At 48.2% G+C, this 21,120-nt stretch overlaps 1 protein-coding gene across 2 annotated transcripts in view; it reads right to left on the bottom strand.

Moving 5' to 3' along the window:
- Positions 1-14,143: 14,143 nt before the first annotated feature.
- SLC25A37 (solute carrier family 25 member 37) overlaps positions 14,144-21,120 on the bottom strand; it is a gene marked incomplete at its 5' end in the record, with an annotated part of 41,189 nt that continues 34,212 nt past the window's right edge. For both annotated transcript variants that reach the window (XM_081091123.1, XM_081091122.1), the window contains 2 exons: positions 14,144-17,534; positions 19,467-19,523. In XM_081091123.1, the coding sequence (XP_080947249.1) occupies positions 17,014-17,534; positions 19,467-19,523 (578 nt within the window). In that variant the 3' untranslated portion in view covers positions 14,144-17,013. The remainder of the gene's footprint in view (positions 17,535-19,466; positions 19,524-21,120) is intronic.

A 21,120-nucleotide genomic window follows, 5' to 3' on the forward strand; every position in this document is an offset into this window, starting at 1 on the left:
CACGATCGCCATTAAACCCCATGAGTGTGGAACAGACCCAAAGAAGTCCAGTAAAGTCTGTGAGAACAGAACTATGATATAAACTGCTGACCAAGTCCCAGGCTACACCCTGTCTGGAGCCAATTTACACAGCATAGCCAAGGTTTTGGACACCCAACTGCCACTGGACCAGCCTACCCATAGTAGGTGAAATAGAACTTGCAAGCTGAACATAATCAGGTTGCTTGCCTGCTGAAACAAAAATAAATAAATAAATAAATAAATACACTTTGTCCAGTGGATTTTAATAGGACTTAGATTCTCACAACATAATATTCAAAGTGTTCAGGATACAAACTAAAATTACTCAGCATTCCAACAACTAGGAAAATGCGGCCAATTCTTTTTTTTATGTTTTTATTGATTTCAGAGAGAGGAAAGGAGGGAGAGATAGAAACATCAATGAGGAGAGAGAACCATCAATCGGCTGTCTCCTGCATGCCCCCTACTGGGGACCAATTCCACAACCCTGGTATATGCCCTGATGGGGAATGGAACCATGATCTCCTAGTTCATGGGTTGATGCTCAACCACTGAGCCACACCAGCTGGACAAATGTAGCCAAATCTTTAAAAATAGACATTTAAAAGATGCCAACCCTGTGATAACCTAGATGTTGAAATGATTAGACAAAGACTTTAAAAGAGTATTATAACCAAACTCCATGAGATATAGGTATACATTTTTGACAAGAATGTAAAGATAGACATTCTCATAAGAGAGAAATGATTTTATAAAAGGTGAAAAATATAGAACTAAAAAATATGATATCTGAAATAAAGATTTCACTGGATGTGTTCAAAAGAAGAATGACAATGACAAAAAGAAAAGAAAGTGAGTGAACCTGAAGGTAGATCAATAGTAATTTTCCAATCTGAAAAACAGAGAGAAAAAGAACAAATAAATTAAGTTTTAGGGACTTCTGGGATGATATCAAAAGTTCTAACATTTGCCGAAACTGGTTTGGCTCAGTGGATAGAGCGTCGGCCTGTTGACTGAAAGGTCCCAGGTTTGATTCCAGTCGAGGGCATGTACCTTGGTTGTGGGCACATCCCCAGTGGGAGATGTGCAGGAGGCAGCTGATCGATGTTTCTCTCTCATCAATGTTTCTAACTCTCGATCTCTCTCCCTTCCTCTCTGTAAAAAATCAATAAAATATATTAAAAAAAAAAAGTTCTAACATTCATGTCATTGAAGTCCCTGATTGAGAGGAGATTGGTACGGAAACAATATTTGAAGAAATAAAGGTGAAAAACTTCCAAATTTTATGAAAGACATAGATTTACAAACTTAAAAATATTGGTGAGCCCCAGGCAAGAAAAACTCAACAAATCATAATCAAAATGACAAAAATCTTGAAAACATCTAGAGAAAAATGGCACATGACATATATGAGACACTAGTCCAATGACGGCAGACTTCTCATCAGGAACCATGGAGGCCAGAAGACAATGGACAGAACCTCTAAGATGCTGAAAGAGAATTTTCACCCCAAGCTTTATATCCTTTGAATATAGTCCCGGCAAAATAGAGACATTTTCAGATTAAGAAACGCTAATAATTTTTCACCAGAGGATCTGCTCTAAAGGAAATTTTAAAGGAAGCTCCTTAAGCTGAAGGGAAATGACAGCAAAGGGAAACCTAGGACTTCAGAATAAAGAAAGATGATGAGTAATAGAAAATAAAAAATCTGGATTAAAATAATAGATCATTTTTCTTGTCTCAAGTTCTTTAAAATATGTATGGTCACTGAGAGCAGAAAGTATTTTATATTGGTTAGTGCAACTGGAATTATCATACATTGCTGGTAGGAATGCAAAATGACAGCCATTTTAGAAAACTATTTGGCAGGTTCTTATAAAGTTAAACATTTACTTGCCATATAACCCAGCAATCCCATTTCTAAACATATATCCCTAGATCAATGAAAACTTAAGGTTACACAAAACTTGTATGCAGATGTTTAGAGAAGCTTTATTCATAATCATCAAAAGTTAGAAGCAACCTAAATGCCCTTCAATTGATGAATGGATAAACAAACTGTGGTACATCCATACAAAAGACAATCATCTACAAGTTATATGACATTCTGAAAAAGGCAAAACTATAGAGATAGACAACAATTTGTCAGGGATTAAGGGTGGAAAGATTACAAAAAGGCAACACAAGGAAATTTGGGGGAGGGATGTATATTCATAATGGTGATTGCATGACTAAGCGTTTCTCCAAACTCAGAACTAAACACCAAAAAAGCTCATTATTCTCTATGTAAATTTATAAATAAGATTTTTTTAAATTTAGCCATCTGTTCATTTTCTCAATTTAACATGTCCCTCCCTTAAGTCACTGTACATATTTCTAAAAACTGAATGCAAGTTAAACTCTCTTAAATTTAAATATTTAAAAATTCACCAAGGGAGCTTGCTTTTAAAAAGAATATTACTGTGAATTCTTTTGCAAAGTAAACTTGGTTAGTGCAGCTGACACTTGCTATTGTCCATGTAACCTGGAGTTTTGAATTTCATCTGTCTAAGGTAAAGTAAATATGCAACTCTGATGATTTTTCAGGATATTCTTTTTTGTTTTTTTGTTTGTTTGTTGACAGCTCTGACCAAGAGTAGGTAGGGTAAGTTATTCTCCCAACCTTTCCCAGTGCCATGACTGGAAGACAAAGAGTCAGAGATTCCTGGGCAGTTTGAGTGCCCAGAACCTGCCAGTGGGGAAAGTTCCCTGATTCAGAGAGAAGAGGACAATGGGAGGCGGGGCTGGGGCAACCGAGTGCACAAGGACATGCCCTTGGTTAGGCTGTGCAGGCAGCTAAAGGTCACTGGGGCCCCAGCCCTGTGGAGCCCCTGGCCATGTGCCTCCTCCCACCCTACCAGCCCCAGAACTCCCTGATGTCACGGCAAACAGCAGCGCCACGAGAAGGAGGAAGTTGCCTTTGTCTCCGCTTCGTGCTCAGTGATGTATGTCAGAGATGACACCTGTTCAACAAACCAGGCGAACGCTGTGTACCTTGTTCTGGCTGCTGTCTGGCTGCAGTTAGCTCAGGTGCTCTGCCCGCCAGTTTGCACATCCTGGTCACCTCTCCTCACGCCTCGCTTTCCCAAGCTGTGTTTCAGGGTCAGTAGTCTTTCAACAAAATCAGACAGCTCTGCTTTGCCCCTCCTAGGGAGGTGTTCCTCCTTTGCTCAGTAGCTTCCTGAAAACACAATGGGTGCAAATCTCATTGTTATCAGTCACGGAGCATAATAATAAATGCCTAGGGGACTCTCCTATAAAGCAAGCCCCTTGGACAAACTGCAGTTTTCTTTTGTAAAGGCGTTAATCCTCCCGCCTCATCTCACACTCACACACACACACACACACACACACACACACACACATTTGCCAGTTTCTCCAGCTACTAACGCCTCGCTGTACATGGTTGGTTTTGCTGGGGAGCGGTGAGGGGTCACTCTCCTGGCTCCTGCAATCGCCTGGGCTGTCCTGCAGGGATTCCAGGAGACACGACTGGAACTTAGGTGCTGGATAGCAAAACCACATCTGGGAGCTCCGTGCTCCTGGCAGGGAATGTCCTCTTCTTTCTGTGGCTCTTACTGCAGCTCCGCCCAGCAGCCGCACAGAAAAGGGCGGTGCCATAATTCCACATGAGGGGGATAGACTTGGAAAAGCATGCATTTGGTAAATCAGAAGAAATAGTTAGATTGCAATATGAAGGTCCTCTCATATTGCCCAAATACACCTTTCCTCTGGGCTCTCACTTCAACTGGAAGGGATCTATTAATACTGCTAGAAGTTCAAAGCCAAATGTAAGTCAAACTGAAATTGTTAACTGCCTTATTGCCGACCAGCCAAAGAGTGTCACTAATAAGGAAGAGCCCACGGCACCGGGCTCAGTCCCTCCCTCCTTCTCCCCGGAGCTCTCCCGGTGCTGCCTGACCTGCCTGCAGAGGAGCCGCAGGCCAGCGGGCTGATAACTAGCCCAGACCTGCCCCACCTGGCAGGCCCAGCGGCTCGGCCTCGAGGACTCCACAAAGGCACCAGCCACAGGAGCAGAACTGCTTCACAACTGTACAGGTCCGAGTCCCTATGCCCTCCTCCCGCAGCAAATCAAAAACGTTCAGTTTACCCACATCCATTAGGTCTACTGCTCAGAACCGCGGGCTGCCCCTCCGCAGGCAGACACGCTCTGGAGCTGACCAACGAGGCCAGGGGGGGCCATGGGAGGAGAAGCCTCTCCGAAGGGCCAGGAACCTCCCACGCTGAGCTCCTTCTCCAGCGTCACCCCTCAGTGTCCCCTCCTCCCCTGGGCAGTGCCCTGCCTGAACCGGCGGCTGGGCGTCTGGACACGCAGTCCTGCCCCATGGGTTAGGGTTGCCGGGGGTAGGGGGGGGCGGGGGAGGAGTGGAGGGGGGACCTTGACTTTCAGGTCACACCTGACACAGCCCAGTGACCTTCAGCTTCAGAGAAAGCCCCGACGAAGCAAGGGCCGCTGCTTTGATGAAACGCACACGAATCACAAGGCCTGGGCTGTGAGCACCTGTGCGCTTTCTCTGCAAATAGACGAAGCGCCTTCAGTGCAAAGATCGCAAAAGAAGAAAAAAAAGAGCAGTGCGAACGGTTTCCATTGTACTTTAGCATGATTTTGACTAAAACCTTGAGATCCCCTGCCCTGTGTTGTTTTAACTTGATGGCATTTTATCCATCCCTTCCCCCGATGCTCTCGTTGAAAGCTAAAACCCTCAGACCAGTTACATGGAAAAAACATCAGATGAGGAAATGACACACGAAGAACAACTGTCTTCCTTTGCTCACTGGGGCCGCAGCTGCGCCTGTCACATCTCTGGGCTGCAACAATAGAAGTGTTGGGGGGGGGGGGGTTCTTCCTTTTGTCCATTAGGTCCTTCAACAAGCAGGGCCAGACCAGAGGGTACCCTCTCTGCGCCCCCACCCCCCAATCTAGAAAGCAGAGATAGTAACGGTGCTGACACCACAAACGTGCTGCTGTTTGAAAAGATGCTTGGTAAACAGTAAAAAGCTACTCAGACGCCAGCCATGATTACAGCCGGCCTGGCTACGGCGGCCTCGCCTGCGGCCAGCCCTGGTGTGCGCAGCCAGACAGATCCTTCCCTTCTCTAAAATTCAGCTGAGGTTTTACACCTCTAAGGGCAGGTGTCCCGTATCGTCCTGTATCATTACTTACTGGTACATAGACACCGTGTGTCTTTTCTGCTGCCCCCCGTGACTCCAGCGCCTTGCCCTTCGCACTGTTACGGTTCACCGAGGCTGTTCTCAACGTTTCCCTGGAGAGAGCACGGGTTCCTGGGCTCGGCACTCAGGGCCCGGCCTGGTTGCGACCTGGCCCTACCCGCACTGACCCGCTGCCCTCCCTCTCCGCCCCCCTGGCCTGCGCACACGGCTCCCCGCACCCTCTGAGTGCTGTCCCCCCCCGGTTGGAACACACGCCCAATTTGACTTTCTCCATCTAACTCGCGCCATCACTTAGGGCCAGCTTCACTCCGCTCTCCTGTGAAACCCTCCGCAGGCCCCTTCCCACAGGCATCCCATAAGCGGCGCTGGTCCTGGGCGTCTGCTAGTGCCGCAGCACTGTGCACCGTGCAGGGGCCACAGTGGTGAGCCCACCGGAGCTGAGCCCCTCCCTCACAGAACCAGGGTCTCCCTGGAAATAATGGTCTGGAATGGAGACAGTTTGCCATGTGAGTTTTCCCTTTATTTCACCCACACACCTGGCTTGTCGCAGCTCGAAAGCTAAACCTTTGAGTGAGGCTCTTCGCACCCGCCAACTCACGAGCTAAATAACACGTGGCACATAATAAGCTTATGTCAAAACAGTGTGCGCCTCCACTCTTGGCTGTAGGACAAAAAAAAAGTGAGGAAGGTTCCAAAACTATGAAGGATATTCAACAAAATGATCAACTTAAAAATTAAAAATGCACCATCATATGCACCTTGATGACTGACAGGTACAAGAGGTTTAGTTCAAGGCTCCTAGACAAACACAAGTTAATGCACATTATTCTGGAAACATTTCCAACTGAGAAAAAAACAATCTGGTACCATAAGGGTCCAGAAGCTGAGGCGGACGTGGGCTTCCAGTTTGAAGGGTGAGAGATGAGGTGTGTGACTTGTGTATTCATGAAAATCAGATGCCACCTTGTGGCCAGACGTAGAAATACAGGAATTTCGCTGGCAAAAGAATTTATTGCTCTGGGAATCACTTACAGAATTACATTCCACGAAAACCATGCTCCATCCTAGTGGGGACAGTGCATTTCCACATTTACTCTCAGGACACTTCTTTTCTTTAACTTATGATGTCCTTACAGACATAATCCTTGATTCACACACATGCCACTTACAAGCCTCCTAAAGCCCGCCTTGTCTAATCCATAGGATTGGCTATCGCCTCACCCTAAATCCAGTGATTATTAACCTCTGAAAAACTCTCAGAAAAAAAATAACTTTTTGTTAAGCCTCACCCGATGGTATTTTTCCATTGATTTTTATGGTGAATAGAAGGGAGAGAGGGAGGAGAGAGAAAGAGAGAGAAATATCGATATGACAGACACATCACTTGGTTGCCTCCTGAGCAGGGCCGGGGATTGAACCTGCAACTCAGGCACATACCCTGGACCGGGAATTGAACCCATGACCTACTGAGCCACACCAGCCATGGCACTCTCAGAAACATTTTGACCTCTGAAGAGTGAAGATGGCATCACAGATATTTTCAAGGATATTAGGTGAAACACAATTTCTTTGCAGAAGCAAATAAATTTTCAGAGACAAGTGAATGCTAAAAGTTGTCTATATGAAGTAATTTAAAAATCTTTTATAATTTGTAATATTTATATTTTGTGAGAGCCTATGAATTAAACATTTCTATTTTACAATGTTTTAAAGCTGTTTACATTTCATAAAAATAATAATTAATTTTGAGAGTACTGGAAAGTTCAGAATTTCCCTCAGACTGAGACTTATTCAACCGGAAAAGTCAATAGAAACATAATCATGCCTTCCTGCAGATATTATCTATTTGGATTGACAGGTGACAAACATACATCCCAAGATTCATACTTTCAGCTGAATGCAACCAGGTGAGCCAACGTGGCAGCAAATCCTCTCCCTGATTGCATCTGTGTGAAATGTGGAGTAAAATAATGTGAAAATGTTCATGCGGCACTAGGCTTCTCAAGGCTCTAATGGGCACAGCTTTTTTTTTTTTTTTAAATATATTTTATTGATTTTTTTTTTTTTTTAAGAGAGAGGAAGGTAGAGGGACAGAGAGTTAGAAACATCGATGAGAGAGAAACATCCATCAGCTACCTCCTGCACACCCCCCACCGGGAACGTGCCCGCAACCCAGGTACCTTGACTGGTATCGAACCTGGGACCCTTCAGTCCCCAGGCCGACGCTCTATCCATTGAGCCAAACCGGCCAGGGCATGGGCACAGCTTTGTGGTGAGCATTTTCTATAATGAAAGTCCTCGACAACAGAAATCCCCAAGGACTCGGGGCAAGGTCCAAATTTCAACAGCCTGGGGCCCAAGACTGAAAACACCAGCAGCAGCCAGGTAGCCGAAGACCCAAGGGCTGGCAGCTTCCTGCGGTTCTTTCTTATCCTCTAGCACAGTGGCTCTCAACCTTCCTCATGCCGCGGCCCTTTAAGACAGTTCCTCATGTTGTGGTGACCCCCAACCATAAAATTATTTTCGTTGCTACTTCATAACTGTCATGTTGCTACTGTTATGAATCGTCATGTAAATATCTGATATGCAGGATGTATTTTCAGAGGCCTCCACCCACAGTAGCACATCTAGTCATCTTATCCATAGTTTCGTTTGTGAGCATAATAATGAAACTCTGTGGTCAGTTCACAATCTTTAGGCAGGGTAAGGGTCTGAGGGACAATTGTCCTGTATGACTCCCTCTCAAGCTCATGATATGAGTAAAACCTGGGTAAATTACACATTAAGGGGGTTCTTTAATGGAATTGAGTAGGCAGTGCTACTGGGAGGAGCAGCCAGGAAAAAAAAAATGATCTGGCCTGGCTGGTGTGGCTCAGTGGTTGAGCACCCACCTGTGAACAAGGAGGCCATGATTCAATTCCCAGTCAGGCCACATGCCCAGGTTGTGGGTTCGATCCCCAGTGGTGGATGTGCAGGAGGCCGCTGATCAATGATTCTCTGTCATCATTGATGTTTCTATCTCTCTCTCCCTCTCCCTCCCTCTCTCTGAAATCAATAAAAAATATATTTTAAAAAATAATGTTCTGAATGGAAAGACTGGACCAAATCCTGAGCCTATTATTCATTGTGGACGAAAAAATTCCTTCACACAAAACGGAACATGAGGTTGTAAGGCTCATGGTGTCCAGTGGAAGGTGACCAAAAGCACGGATTCATTTGTAAATGTTCTTCCTTTCTTACTGTCAAAATGGGTCTATTCCAACTTTCTATGTTGAAGAGATTATTTTGACATTGACTTAGATAAATAACAATCTGTTTATTGATGCTATCTTGAATTTTCACCTTGGCCTCTATAACAACTCTTTTAAGATCAGCCAGTTTCTGAAAGGCCAGTTTGCAAAGCATACCTTCTGTGAATACCAACACAAGGATCAGCTTTTTGTTGTTGGTTTAATGGTAATTTTTCTCTGGTCCATTTTACGCACTGAGCACACAGTGGATAAGTCAGCATGCCCAGGGGCCGGAGCACTAGCCCTGCAGGCCACCAGCTGGTTGGGTGGTCCTGAATGGTCTTGGGCATATCTTTTCACCTCTCTGGTCTATGTTTCCTCAACTGTGAAATGAAAGGGTTGGGCCAGAGGGCCTGTGCTAGTCCCTCCAGCTGGAACACCGATGATAATGTCCTATCCAGTCTCTAAGTCAGTCACGAAGGTAGCTTACATGCTTTGAACATGAGGTTAGGGAGAGAATCTTCACAGCCTTTCAGCCTGCCCGCCACAAAGAATCACTCATTGTGCTTTACTCCTCACTTCCTAAACTACTCTACAAATCCTGTATAATAAAAGCCTAATATGCTAAGTGTCCGGTCAGCCAGTAGGCCGTTCAACCAATCAAAGTGTAATATGCTAATAATATGCTAAGGCCACTCAACTGCTCACTATGATGTGCACTGACCACCAGGGGCAGATGCTCCGACCTATAGGTTAGCTTGCTGCTGGGGTCCGGCTGATCGGTGGGGTCCCTCGGCCTGGCCTGCGCCCTCTCGCAATCCAGGACCCCTCAGGGGATGTCAGAGAGCCAGTTTCGGCCCAAACCCGCAGGCCAGGCCAAGGGACCCCACTGGTGCATGAATTCGTGCACTGGGCCTCTAGTAAAATATAAAACTCCAGGAGGTTGGTAGAGGAAAATGATGGATATGGTTTGTAGTTGCTACATCTCTCTGCCTAAATTCGGAGTGAGGCCTGTTGACCTGGGCCCACACAGTGCCTGAAAGAAAACTGGTCAGACTGAGTGTCTGCAGCTGGGAGGTGTGATGGCAGCAAGGTCCTTACTTTCACGGTGCACACGTGTGGCTTTTCTGTGGCCCTTTTAATAGAAGAGTCTATGTGTCTAAACTACGTATATGCCTTAGTTTTTAGAACAGTTCTTGGTTCACAGTAACATTGAGAGGAAGGTACAGAGAGTTTCCACCCCCTGCCCCATGCATAGGCTCCCCCATTATCAACACCCCCCACCAGAGTGTACACTTGTTATAACTGATGAACCTACAGTAACACACCGTTATCACCTGGAGTCCATAGTTTACATCAGGGTTCACTCTTTGCGTAATACATTTTATTATGTGTAGTGACCCGTGTCCAGCATCATAGTATCATGCAGGGCAATTTCATTGGCCCCCCAAACCCTCCATGCTTTCCCTGATTGTATCTATTGCACCTATGTGTCTATATCTATTCATCCCTCCCTCTAACTCCTGGCAATCCTGGTTCAATTTGCTCTCTCCATAGCTCTGACTTTTCTGGAATGCTACATAGTCAGAATCATACAGTATGGAACCTATTAGATTGGCTTCTTTCACGTAGTAATATGCATTTAAAGTTCCCCTGTGTCTTCTCATGGCTTGCTAGCTCATTTCCTCTTAGTGCTGAAGTATATTCCACTGTCTGGATGTCCCACAGTTTATGTACCCACTTGCCTATGAAGGACATCTTGGTTGCTTCCAATTTTGGCAACTATGAGTAAAGCTTCTATAAACATAGTTTTCGACTCCTCTGGGTTGAAAGGCATGTGCTCACTGGATCATATGGTAAGAACATGCTGGTGTTGTAAGGAACCGTCACATTGTCTTCCAGAGCGGCAGCAGCATTTCCATTCCACCGGTGGTGAGCGCGAGCTCCTGCTGCTCACATCCTTGCCAGCGCGTGTGGTGTTAATGCTCTGGGTTGGGGCCGTTCTAGTAAGTGTGGAGTGATATCTCATGTTTTTAATTTGCATTATCCTGGTGACATATGATGTGGAGCATCTTTTCATGCACGTATCTGCCATCTGTGTATCTTCTTGGAGAGGCATCTGCTAAGTAAGGCCTTTGGCCTATCTTAAAATCAGATTATTTTCTTCTTGCCAAATTGTAATGGTTCTTTGTATATTTTGAATATTAGTCCTGTATCTGACAGGGCTTTTTGCATATATATATATGCCCGGTCTGTGGCTTATCTTTTCATTCTCATGACAGTGTCCTTTATAGAGCAGAAACTGTTTATTTTAATGAAGTCCAGCTTATCAATGATTTCTTTCCTAGATCATGCCTTTGATGTTGTATCTAAAAAGTCATTCATCGCCAAAACCAAGGTTGGCCATCTAGATTTCATCCATTGTTGTCTTCTAGTTTTATAATTTTGCATTTTACATTTAGGCCTATGATCCATTTAGAGTTTATTTTGGTGAAGGGGGTAAGGCTAGTGTCTGGAGTATTTGGCATGTGGATGTCCAATTGTTCCCGCACCATTGTATCGCTGTCAATTTCTCCCTTCAGATTCGTTAATATTTGTATTCTGGTGTTCCTATGTTAGGTGCATATGTATTTATAAACATTACATCATCTTGCGTGATTGAAACCTTTACCATTATGTACCGCCTCTCTTCATCTTTTATCACAGTCTGTTTTAAAGTCTATTTTTTCTAATATGAGTATAACTGCACCAGCCTTCTTTTCATTTGCATTTGCATAAGATCTTTTCCTCCCTTCACTTTCAGTCTGTGTGTCCTTGCTTCTGAAGTGAGTCTCTTACAGGCAGCATTTAAGGGTCTTATGCATCCATGATGCTGTCTCATACTGTTGCTCTTTTATTCCTTCACTCGTGGGTGGAGCTAAATTGGGCACTGGCATAGGTAGGGGAGCCTATTCCTACATTCGATGAACAATGAGGAGCCCTTAAAGGTTTTGAGCCAGTGAGCAACATGGTAAGCCCCTGAGGCACAAGGCAGGAGTCCGGAGTTGGGGGTGAGGGGGGAGTGGAGATCTGGGTGATCTCCAGTGGAGATCTGGGGGACATTTAGATCTGGAGCCCAGGAGGGAAGATGGGGTGCTACCTCCACATCTAGGAGTCACCTTTCCAGCTGAAGCTGCGAAGACAGATCAGCACCAAGAGGTGGGGATGACAGCAGGTGCACGGGCGGGACCTTCCTGAGCAGCCACCCTGCAGTGACCAGGAAGGAAGTGCAGCTGGTGGGGGGAGCCAAAGGGAGTCCCCACGGGCGGCCTGAAGGCGGAGAAATGGAAGCCAAGAAAGGGAGCAAGAGAGGGAGCTGCACCTGCCCAGGCAGAGTGAGGACTACGGGGAGGCCAGGGGTCTGCAGACAAGGCACCGCCTGCCACGCCTCCCAGACAGCCTGCTGTCATCCTGCCCTTCCGCCAGGCCCCCGCCGATCCATGTTGATTCTGCCTCTGCACTCATCGGTTGCACTTATTCTGTTCCAGTGTCCCTTGCCTTTCCCTTAGTCATCCTTCTTCTGGACAATCCCGCTGTGACACCAAATACCTGGCCTCCACTGCGTCCCTTCTCCACTCCACCCCGTCTGCTGCTGCCAGATGACTCTTCCCGAAGCTGAGCCCGGTCACGATGTCCTCTGCAGGAAGACCCCAATGGCTCCCCGTTGCCTATTAAAGGTCAGGCTCCTTGTGACGGCAGCCAAGCTCTTATCTACAGCTTGTCACCATCACGGAGACAAGTCTTCATGTTCCTGGGAGCAGTACTAGCCCTGCTCTACTGCCACCCAGTGGTCGTCTCTCTCTCGTGCAACACCGGGCTCCGAAAGAGCCCGGAGGCTAGCGCTTGTCTATTTCTGGGCATAGATTCCTACATTTGCGGATTTCCAGCCACAGCACGTTACTGAATGCGAAGCTCGGAAGGGATGCAGACCATCTGCTCCAGGGGCTGTGCGGGCGCGGCTCCAGCCCACCACTGGTGGGGACAGAGCCAGGAACGGATGGGCCAGCTTGGCAATGGTATCAGTTACTGTTCCACTTCTGATAGACTAACTGGAACTTAAGAAAACACAATCAGCTCGGAGGGTCTATGGCCGCGGTTCTCAACCTGTGGGTCGCGACCCCTTTGGGGGTCGAACGACCTTTTCACAGGGGTCACCTAAGACCATCGGAAAACACATATATAATTACATATTGTTTTTGTGATTAATCACTATGCTTTAATTATGTTCAATTTGTAACAATGAAAATACATCCTGCCTATCAGATATTTACATGACGATTCATAACAGTAGCAAAATTAGTTATGAAGTGGCAACGAAAATAATTTTATGGTTGGGGGTCACCACAACATGAGGAACTGCCTTAAAGGGTTGCGGCATTAGGAAGGTTGAGAACCACTGGCCTATGGGAAGGGCTGGGCTTACGGAGGACCCTCCAGGAGCTCTATGCCCACATGGGCCTCTCTGGTTCTAACTTCCCTTCCCTTAACTTCCTCTTCCCGTGGCTAAACGCCCCTCCATTGGGCATGTACTCCAGAGTGTGCCGCGGCTTGCCATGTCTGCGTGCACTGGGTTGCAACCCTTGCTTTTCCCTGAATAAAGCCTCTTGGTGAGGAAACACCTAGTCAACACTAACTTTCAGCGGACACTTCCATGGCAGCCTTCGCTGCATCTTGGTGGGCGAGATTTGATTGCCTCAAGGAAGTCTGGTCTTCCCGGGTGGCCTTGTGTCCGGCTGCAGGCCTGGAAGGGTGAGAACCCCACTTACACTTGCCTCTTTGCCCACAACACAGGCACAGCGCTCGGCTCACGGGAGGAACCAGATTTGGTGGCAGACTGACTTCGTGGGGCAGGCAGGGGACCATCTGCTGAATGCATGCACATTCACTGGGAGCAGGCGAGCCTCCCATACCTGCCCCCACCCCCCATGTGGAAGCAACTACAAGCCACAAGTCTGCTTTGAGAAGCACAAGATTGGTCTTCAGTAAATTGCCAAGCGGGAAATGTATCTCCAGCCTTCCTCACCCTCTGATCAGCCCCCTTCCCACCTCCTGGCACCTTGCCATGGGTTCCCAGGCCCTCAGTGAAGTAGGTGCTCTGGCCTCCAGAACCACGTGAAGAATCGAGAGTTGTCCTGGCTTCCCCGAGGGGTCTGAGACACCCCAGCCCCAGCCCTACTCCCTCCCCAGAAAAGGGTCGGTTCTCAGGTGTAAGCGGTGACCTTTAGGAAGCATGTGTGGATCCTGGCCACCCCCCTGCCTTCCACTCAGAGGGACTCTGACCCTCCACAGAGGGGTCATCAGTGTGCATGTGAGAGAAACAGGCATGAGCATTCCGTGCACAGGGCCTGTCACCCTCACGCTCCCACACTAGGGAGAACAGCTGCCACACTCCGTGCAGGGTGAGCACTGCCAGGACGCAATAACATGACCTCTGGCTGGCCGCCAGGGCACTCAGCTTCCATCTAGATAAAGGGTGGAAAGGGACCATTCTGTCAGCACCACAGACCCTGGTCCTTAGTGCACGAGACTGGCATGGGCACACCCCATAGATTCGTTTCTGCTCTCCACCCACTTTCCTCACACTCCGGGACTCCCACACTGAGCCCACAACACTTCAAAGACCAAGGCTTTATTTGTCTCTAGCTCCAGTGTTACAACTGTAGCAGCACATCAGAACCCCCACACATGAACACACATTTCTCCCCTTCAAACAGCGGGCAACAATTGAGGCAGGAACTACGATATTTACTACAGTAAACACCCTTATAACATTCATTGTGTCTAGCAGGTAGGAAGCAGCAGTACCTTTGCCTTTAACAGGCACAGTCGTCCTTAAATAAAGTTACTGGCATAACGAAGTGTTGGAGATGCAGCCTTCAGGGCACAGGGCTGGGAATAAGACATCAGCATTAAAGAAGGAAAGAAAAAGAAACCATACAAAAGGATGTGGGCCAGTAAATACCTAGATTTCACCCAAAATTTTAAAAATATAGTCATGGACTGGATTGTTATCCCATTTGAAAAAAATCCATGTTTTATTCAAAAATAAAACTGATGAACAAGTGGGTGAATCTCCAATCAAGGTCTGACACACACATGCGCACACTCGCTCAGAGCTGTGCATTGTACCAAGAGGCATTGGCTGCCTGCAGGTGCCACTCCAAAGACACTACCAACCAAGAGCAGGCCAGTTATGCTGAGTGGCCATCATGGGGGCGGGGAGGACACTTTCCTAGTTAGCCCTTCACAACCACAAAGTCACGATCAACAAGTGGACTGCTGTCGGCACAAGGCAACAGCACAAACTTTGAAGCTCAGGACGAGCCGGGGAATTAATTCCCACAAAATAAGCGATCACTTGTCTATGTGTAGTGCTCATGCAGCCCCAGGGAGACCCGGTGGGGAAGGCAGGACAGGTGGCGTCACCCCCACTTCTATGCGATCCACTACACAGTGGGGATCAGACCTCCCACCCGAGCCCAGAGCTCTGAACGCTCCCTCCATCTGCTCCTTGCCTCTCCCACCCTAAGGGGTTTTCCCAGAGAAGTAAACAGCTTCTTCTCTGAATAATAGCAAAAACAAAATCCTGTAAGGAGTAAGAAACATTGTGCAACAATGTGGTGAGTATAAGTGGACGAAAGGGGTGGTTGGGTAATTATTTTAGAATTTGATCTGTTCTTTCCATTCACAGAATTTAACAGAACATTGGACATGTTTAGAGAGTCGTAAACACTTGCCACAGCAACATGGTCGCCATGGGCTTTTGCACCCCAGGGGGGCAGATGCTGGTTAACCCTGAGCTGGGACAGGCCAGCAGCTGACCCCACCCAGGAGGATGGCCCACACATGGGATCTGCCAGCGCCCTCTCCTGTCCCTCATCTGAGACTCCCAGCGCAAGTGTCCCAAGATGAAAACTGTCCCAGCGCCGCCTGGGTTCTTCCCAGGAAGTTATGGGAGCCGGGTCTGTGCCTCAGTGAGCGGCTCAGCACTGACTGCCTGAGGCCAAGGGCCAAGGGCGAAGGCTGGACCAGGCCTGCAGGAATGAAGCACACTTGTGCTCTCCTCCCTTTAAAAAATCCGGGCTCTGAAAGGAGGCCATCAGCTCATCCCTTGCAAGTCTGGCAGCCAATGGAGAGCCGTGGCCAGAGGAACAGGCCCGCCCTCTCTCCGGGATAATCTGGCCCAGACTCACCATCGCAGAGAACAAGGTAGTTAGGCCTCGTGTTCTCCATTGATGAGGACCTACGGGGGCTGAAGGAGGCACCCGGACTTGTGCCTGAGGGTCTGGGCCTTGCTTCAGCGGCCGGGCCCGGCTGGAGGGCCTGCCGCCTGTCACTGCAGTGAGAGGCAAATGCCATATACTTGCTATGTGTTTTCAAATCCCTAAATCTGCACCGGGAAACAGATCAGGAGATTTAGTCAAAGCACAAACAAGAACACCAGAGGCGCCTGGGTTACCAGGGGGATGTGGAAAGAAGTCCTAGGAAATGGTGGGACTAATCCCAGCTGGTAGCCAGGCGCTGGCGTTTCACGGGCTTCCAAGTGCTGGCCCAGGGAGGCGCACGCTCCGTCCCCGGGAAGGAGCCTAGTCATTCTAATTCTGCCGGGGCCACTGTCCTTCAGGTGGTCCTGTCACCAGCACACGTGTGCGCCCACAGCAAAGGAGAATGTCCCAGGGCCCGGTCTCTGGTCCTGGAATTTCAAGGAAAGACAAAGGCTAAAGGCACATGAAGGGAATGAATGAATGAAAGGGAAAAAAAAATAGCTGAAAGATACATATTATTTGTGTGTTTTTTCAATGTACCTTCCCCCAACCCCCATAAAAAGAGAAATTCAAAAATATAAACATATTTATTATTTTACATTCAAGTGAAACTCCCATTTGGGGGCTCAACACAACTCTAGGCCACATTTAGCAATTTATTACTTGGGTGCCTTTTTATCTAACCCAATGGAAGAATTCCGCCCTCCATTTTTTAAAATCAGCTTTGTATTCCTAGCTGTCACACTTATCCATACACACACACACACAAATCCAAAAACCTCTACGTAGAAAAATAAAGAATAAACATTACCCATCCATTTTATACTGTGTACTAGAACTTTTATATACATAATGTGCTCTTTCTGCGTTCATGGTTTTCAGTCATGCACTTTCTTCCCCACTGTGTGACCTATGATTCGAGGGGCGGGGCCTGCCACAGTGAAGCAGGAAAGCTACATTCCTCGTAGGGGAGGAAATAGAAAGCAATTTCTCGCTTTCCTTCCAAAGTCTTTCCCCCCCTACTACCACCTCGGATGTCCCTGCGGACGGCCTCTGGTAGGCGGCTGTCCCATCCTCTCCTCTCTCCAAGGCGTCAGGGAACGGAAGGCCCCCCCTGAGAACACCCTGCAAAAATAATCCCGCTGTGAGGGCGCGGGAAGGGAAGCCGGCAGGGAAAACCTTTTAAAAATACAAGATTCTGGAATCGCTGCCCACAGCCTGTTCCTTTAGTACGGAGTTCGATTCTCCAGCTTGTGCTTGGTGAGGAAGTACTTGAAAAATTCGTAGACGGACCAGGAGATGGCAGTGGAGGGCATCTGGTAGACGATGCGGGCATGCATGCCCTTGAAGTAGCCTGGCAGGCCATTGAGCTGGTACACGGTCCGGAAGGCGTTGGCCATGCCCGTGAGCCGGCCGCTGATGTTGGCCAGGCTGAGGGCCATGTTCTCCTGAGTGTTGAGAAGGGTCTTACAGACGTCCAGGGGGGTGGTGGCGGCCGCGGCCAGGGCCCCGGCCAGCCCGCCGGAGAGGATGTGGGACTGTGGGTTGTAGCCCCGGTGGGGGTTGACCTGCTCCTGCAGGAACTCGTAGGTGATGAAGTGGATGGACTGGAAGGGAATGTTCATGGTCAGCTGCGTGGTATAGCTCCGGTAGAAGGCCCGCAGGCCTTCAGTCCTCCAGACCGTCCGCATGCAGCCGAGGGCCGACCGGTGTGGCGAGTTGTACATCTGCATGCGCTGTTTCACAACTGGAGGTGGGCCGCAGGGCGTGGTGGACAGGCAGGCAGGGGGCAGTGGGTTGGTTTGGCCCCACCCCGGGTCAGAGTGCAATGGGAAGCCAAGCCATAAAGAAAAACAAGCAAGTTTAGACACGCTGGTCACAGGTCAGAGCGCGCGCACAGCCCCAGCTGGAGACCAGAGAGGGCCAGCAGCAGGCGGGCCGCGCGCCCACCCCAAACCTGAACCCTGCCCCTGGCCCTCCGGCCCTCCTGTCTTCACCTCCTGGACACGTGTCCTGTCTCTCCTTTCCTGGTCTGTCTGACAGTGTCATTAGCTTCTGTGTCACAGTGCCCTGGGAAGACTCTAGAACAGTGATGGCGAACCTTTTGAGCTGGGTGTGTCAGCAATTTGAAAAACCCTAACTTAACTCTGGTGCCGGGTCACACATAGAAATGTTTTGATATTTGCAACCATAGTAAAACAAAGACTTAAGTTTTTGATATTTATTTTATATATTTAAATGCCATTTAACAAAGAAAAATCAACCAAAAAAATGAGTTCGCGTGTCACCTCGGACACGCGTGTCCTAGGTTCGCCATCACTGGTCTGGAATTATGCCAGCCCACTTCACTGACAACCTCCAGTGAAGGCCCCTGCTTGGTTCATACAAAAGTAGCTGAGGGTCAGAGGCCACGAGGCAAATGAGGGCCCACTGTGGTCCCTGAGGCTTGGAGTGGTAGTCATCCCACCCCTCGCCCAAATGAACACACAGTGTGCTTTTCTTTACTGTTAAAGGAATAAAGCCCGTCAATCAACACGATGTCAAGGAGAAGAGGTGGAGGCTGACACTGGTTTTCTGCTCCTTTGAGAAGCGAACAATTCTCGCCTGGTTGGCATGCGCTAGCTGGTCACTGACCAGGCCCCCACATGAATCGCCTTAAACTCACACAGAGAAGCCCACTTCCCAGTCGGACCGGTCATGTCCCTGAAGGACAGAACAAGTCCCTGTCTGCTAGGTCCGGGGAGGCAGCTGACTACAAGTAAGAAATTTTAAGCTTAAAAAACAAACCTGCAAGACAAGATTTAAAATGTTGACATTTCTCCCTTCTGGAAAGGGGTGGTTTTATGGGGGAGGGAGGGGGAGAGAGCCCCTCCTCTCGCGGAGCCTAACCCAACAGAAAGCAGGCCCAGCACCAGGTCCCAAAGCTCCTTGTTACTCCGACCAGTCGGCTAGGGCCACTGGGACACAGAAAAGGCTGACTCGAGTCTGCACAGCTGAGAGCTGTTGCTCAATGCTCCCAAAATTCAAAAGGAAAAAGAGATACGTGGGAGGAGATAGCTAAGCTAAAACAAAACGGCCAGATGTTCGCTTATGAACTCGAGTGATGCATACATGGGATTCAGAATACTCTCATCTCTACTCATGTAGGGCCTTTGACAGCCCGCCCCCACCCCCCCACCCCCCGCCCCAAAATGTGTCTAAGGTTGAGAAATGTTGACAAGGCCCAGAGGGCGTGTGTGTGTGTGTGTGTGTGTGTGTGTGTGTGTGTACAAAGATTTCAGACTAGTGCAAAAGGCACACCAGGAGGGCTTGTTAAAACTAATTCCCTGCTCCTACCCCCAGGTTCTGATAGAGTAGATGCGGATGGGATCTAAAATTTGCATTTCTAATACGCTCCCAGGAGATGCTGATGGCTGCTACTCCCCAGATCACACCCCTGAGTAGCTCTGTTTGAGAGAACAGGAATACCAGAAGCTCAAAAACTAGTGCCCCTTCTTGAGGCCTTTACTAAAATGTGGTAAAAAAAAAAAAAAAAAAAAAAAAAAAAAAAAAAAAGTATGTTCTTATTCTGCCTGGGGACCAGGAGTCCCCTTGCCCGACCTTCTGCCCCCACCCCCGCCACCGCTTTTCCTGCCCCTCTGACATCCCACTGCCACTCCCTGGGACCAGGAGACATTACCTTCTGCCGGGTTCATTACTGCATCGTGGAGCAGGGTGGCCATACTCCCAGCTATCCCTGCAAAACAAACTCCAGAAAATTACCCTCTGGGACCAGGCGCTCTGAGAAAGTTCCTGGAGCCTAAAATCAGACGGAACCCTGGGCACAGCTTTCTAAGAAGCAAAATTCACTACCAACTCCACCCAGGTGCGTGCTGACTCTTAAAGCCTTAACGTAATCATGGAAATACTAGAGTACAATGGGGAAGGAAGGTAAGAGGCACAGGTACGCAGGTTTTCATCCTGTAGAAATTCATTTTCTCTCTGGCAGTTAATCCTGGACAAAGGTTAGACCTGCTAACACTGGATGGTACCCAGAAAACACACCTCGGGGCTTTTCCCACCGTCTAGGTTTTAATGCTAGCTTGTCCCTCGCCTTGTCTACCCATGAACTCCCTCTACACATACGCTGGGGCAATCAGAGGAAACGACACCATGCACACGGCTGAGAGGCAGGAAACACCAGGAAAGAAATCTTTAAGAAAATGCCTTAATAAGACCTAGGGCAGTGGTCGGCAAACTCATTAGTCAACAGAGCCAAATATCAACAGTACAATGATTGGAATTTCTTTTGAGAGCCAAATTGTTTAAACTTAAACTATAAAGGTAGGTACACTGTTATTAACTTAATTAGGGTACTCCTAAGGCTTAGGAAGAGCCAGACTCAAGGGGCCAAAGAGCCGCATGTGGCTCTCGAGCCGCAGTTTGCCGACCACGGACCTAGGCAATAGAGCATGGGAAGAGGATGTCAGGAAGACCTGCCCCTGGTGGATTTTCAGGGTTAATTTGCAAAGATATGACTTGTCTCGGAGAGGGCCAATCATCTGCCTTCAAAAACCAGGAGTTTCAAAATCCTGGTTCAGGCCTGGGACTTTGCTTTTGGATTTGGGCTTCCTCCCTCTGTGGGTCACATGCCCAGTGATGAAGATGACAGCTGGAAGGTGAAAGGAATGAGGGACCCCAAGGTGAGGCTTCAGAAATATATGCCCACCCCCTCCCTCCACACACACTGCTGACTCTCCCCAGAAAGGTCAAAGTGCAATCAACCAGAGCACACACCACAGTGAAGCAGGCACAGCTGGGCAGACCCTGGCATAAACTGGGCACCGTTTGGCATAACTTGGCATAAACTGGGCACCATCAAACCGCAGTCAAGGGGTCCAGTGACCAAGGAGCTACACCATTACTTAGGCAGTTTCAGCAAAAGGAGAGCCTTGAACTCAGGGATGGCCTCAGAGGAGGCTCTTCATGACCATCTCAATAAACGCAACTCATGCCCAATTTTTAAAAAGCAGAACAAATGTCTGCACACCAGCTAGATACAGTTATTACTACCAAGGTTGGCTGATGGGAAGGACACTTGGGGTTCTGCACAGAAAAGAGAAAGGGGAAAAATTGTTGCTGGTCACATCTACCTCTCCATTGTTGAACAATTAATTTTGTTAAAATAAGAGCACCGTGCACTGCCATCCACAGTCCCATTCCATACCCACACAGAAACCAAACGAGCCAAACCCCACAGGAGAAGCAAAACCACCACTCAGTGGGCCCGGTGAGACATGTCTAGGTAAGAGCTGCCCTCCAAACCCAAGCCCCCACCCAACTCCCAAACAACA

The sequence above is a fragment of the Myotis nattereri genome (genome assembly GCF_964212035.1).
Source record: "Myotis nattereri genome assembly, chromosome: 5".
NCBI classification, from domain to species: Eukaryota; Metazoa; Chordata; class Mammalia; order Chiroptera; family Vespertilionidae; genus Myotis; species Myotis nattereri.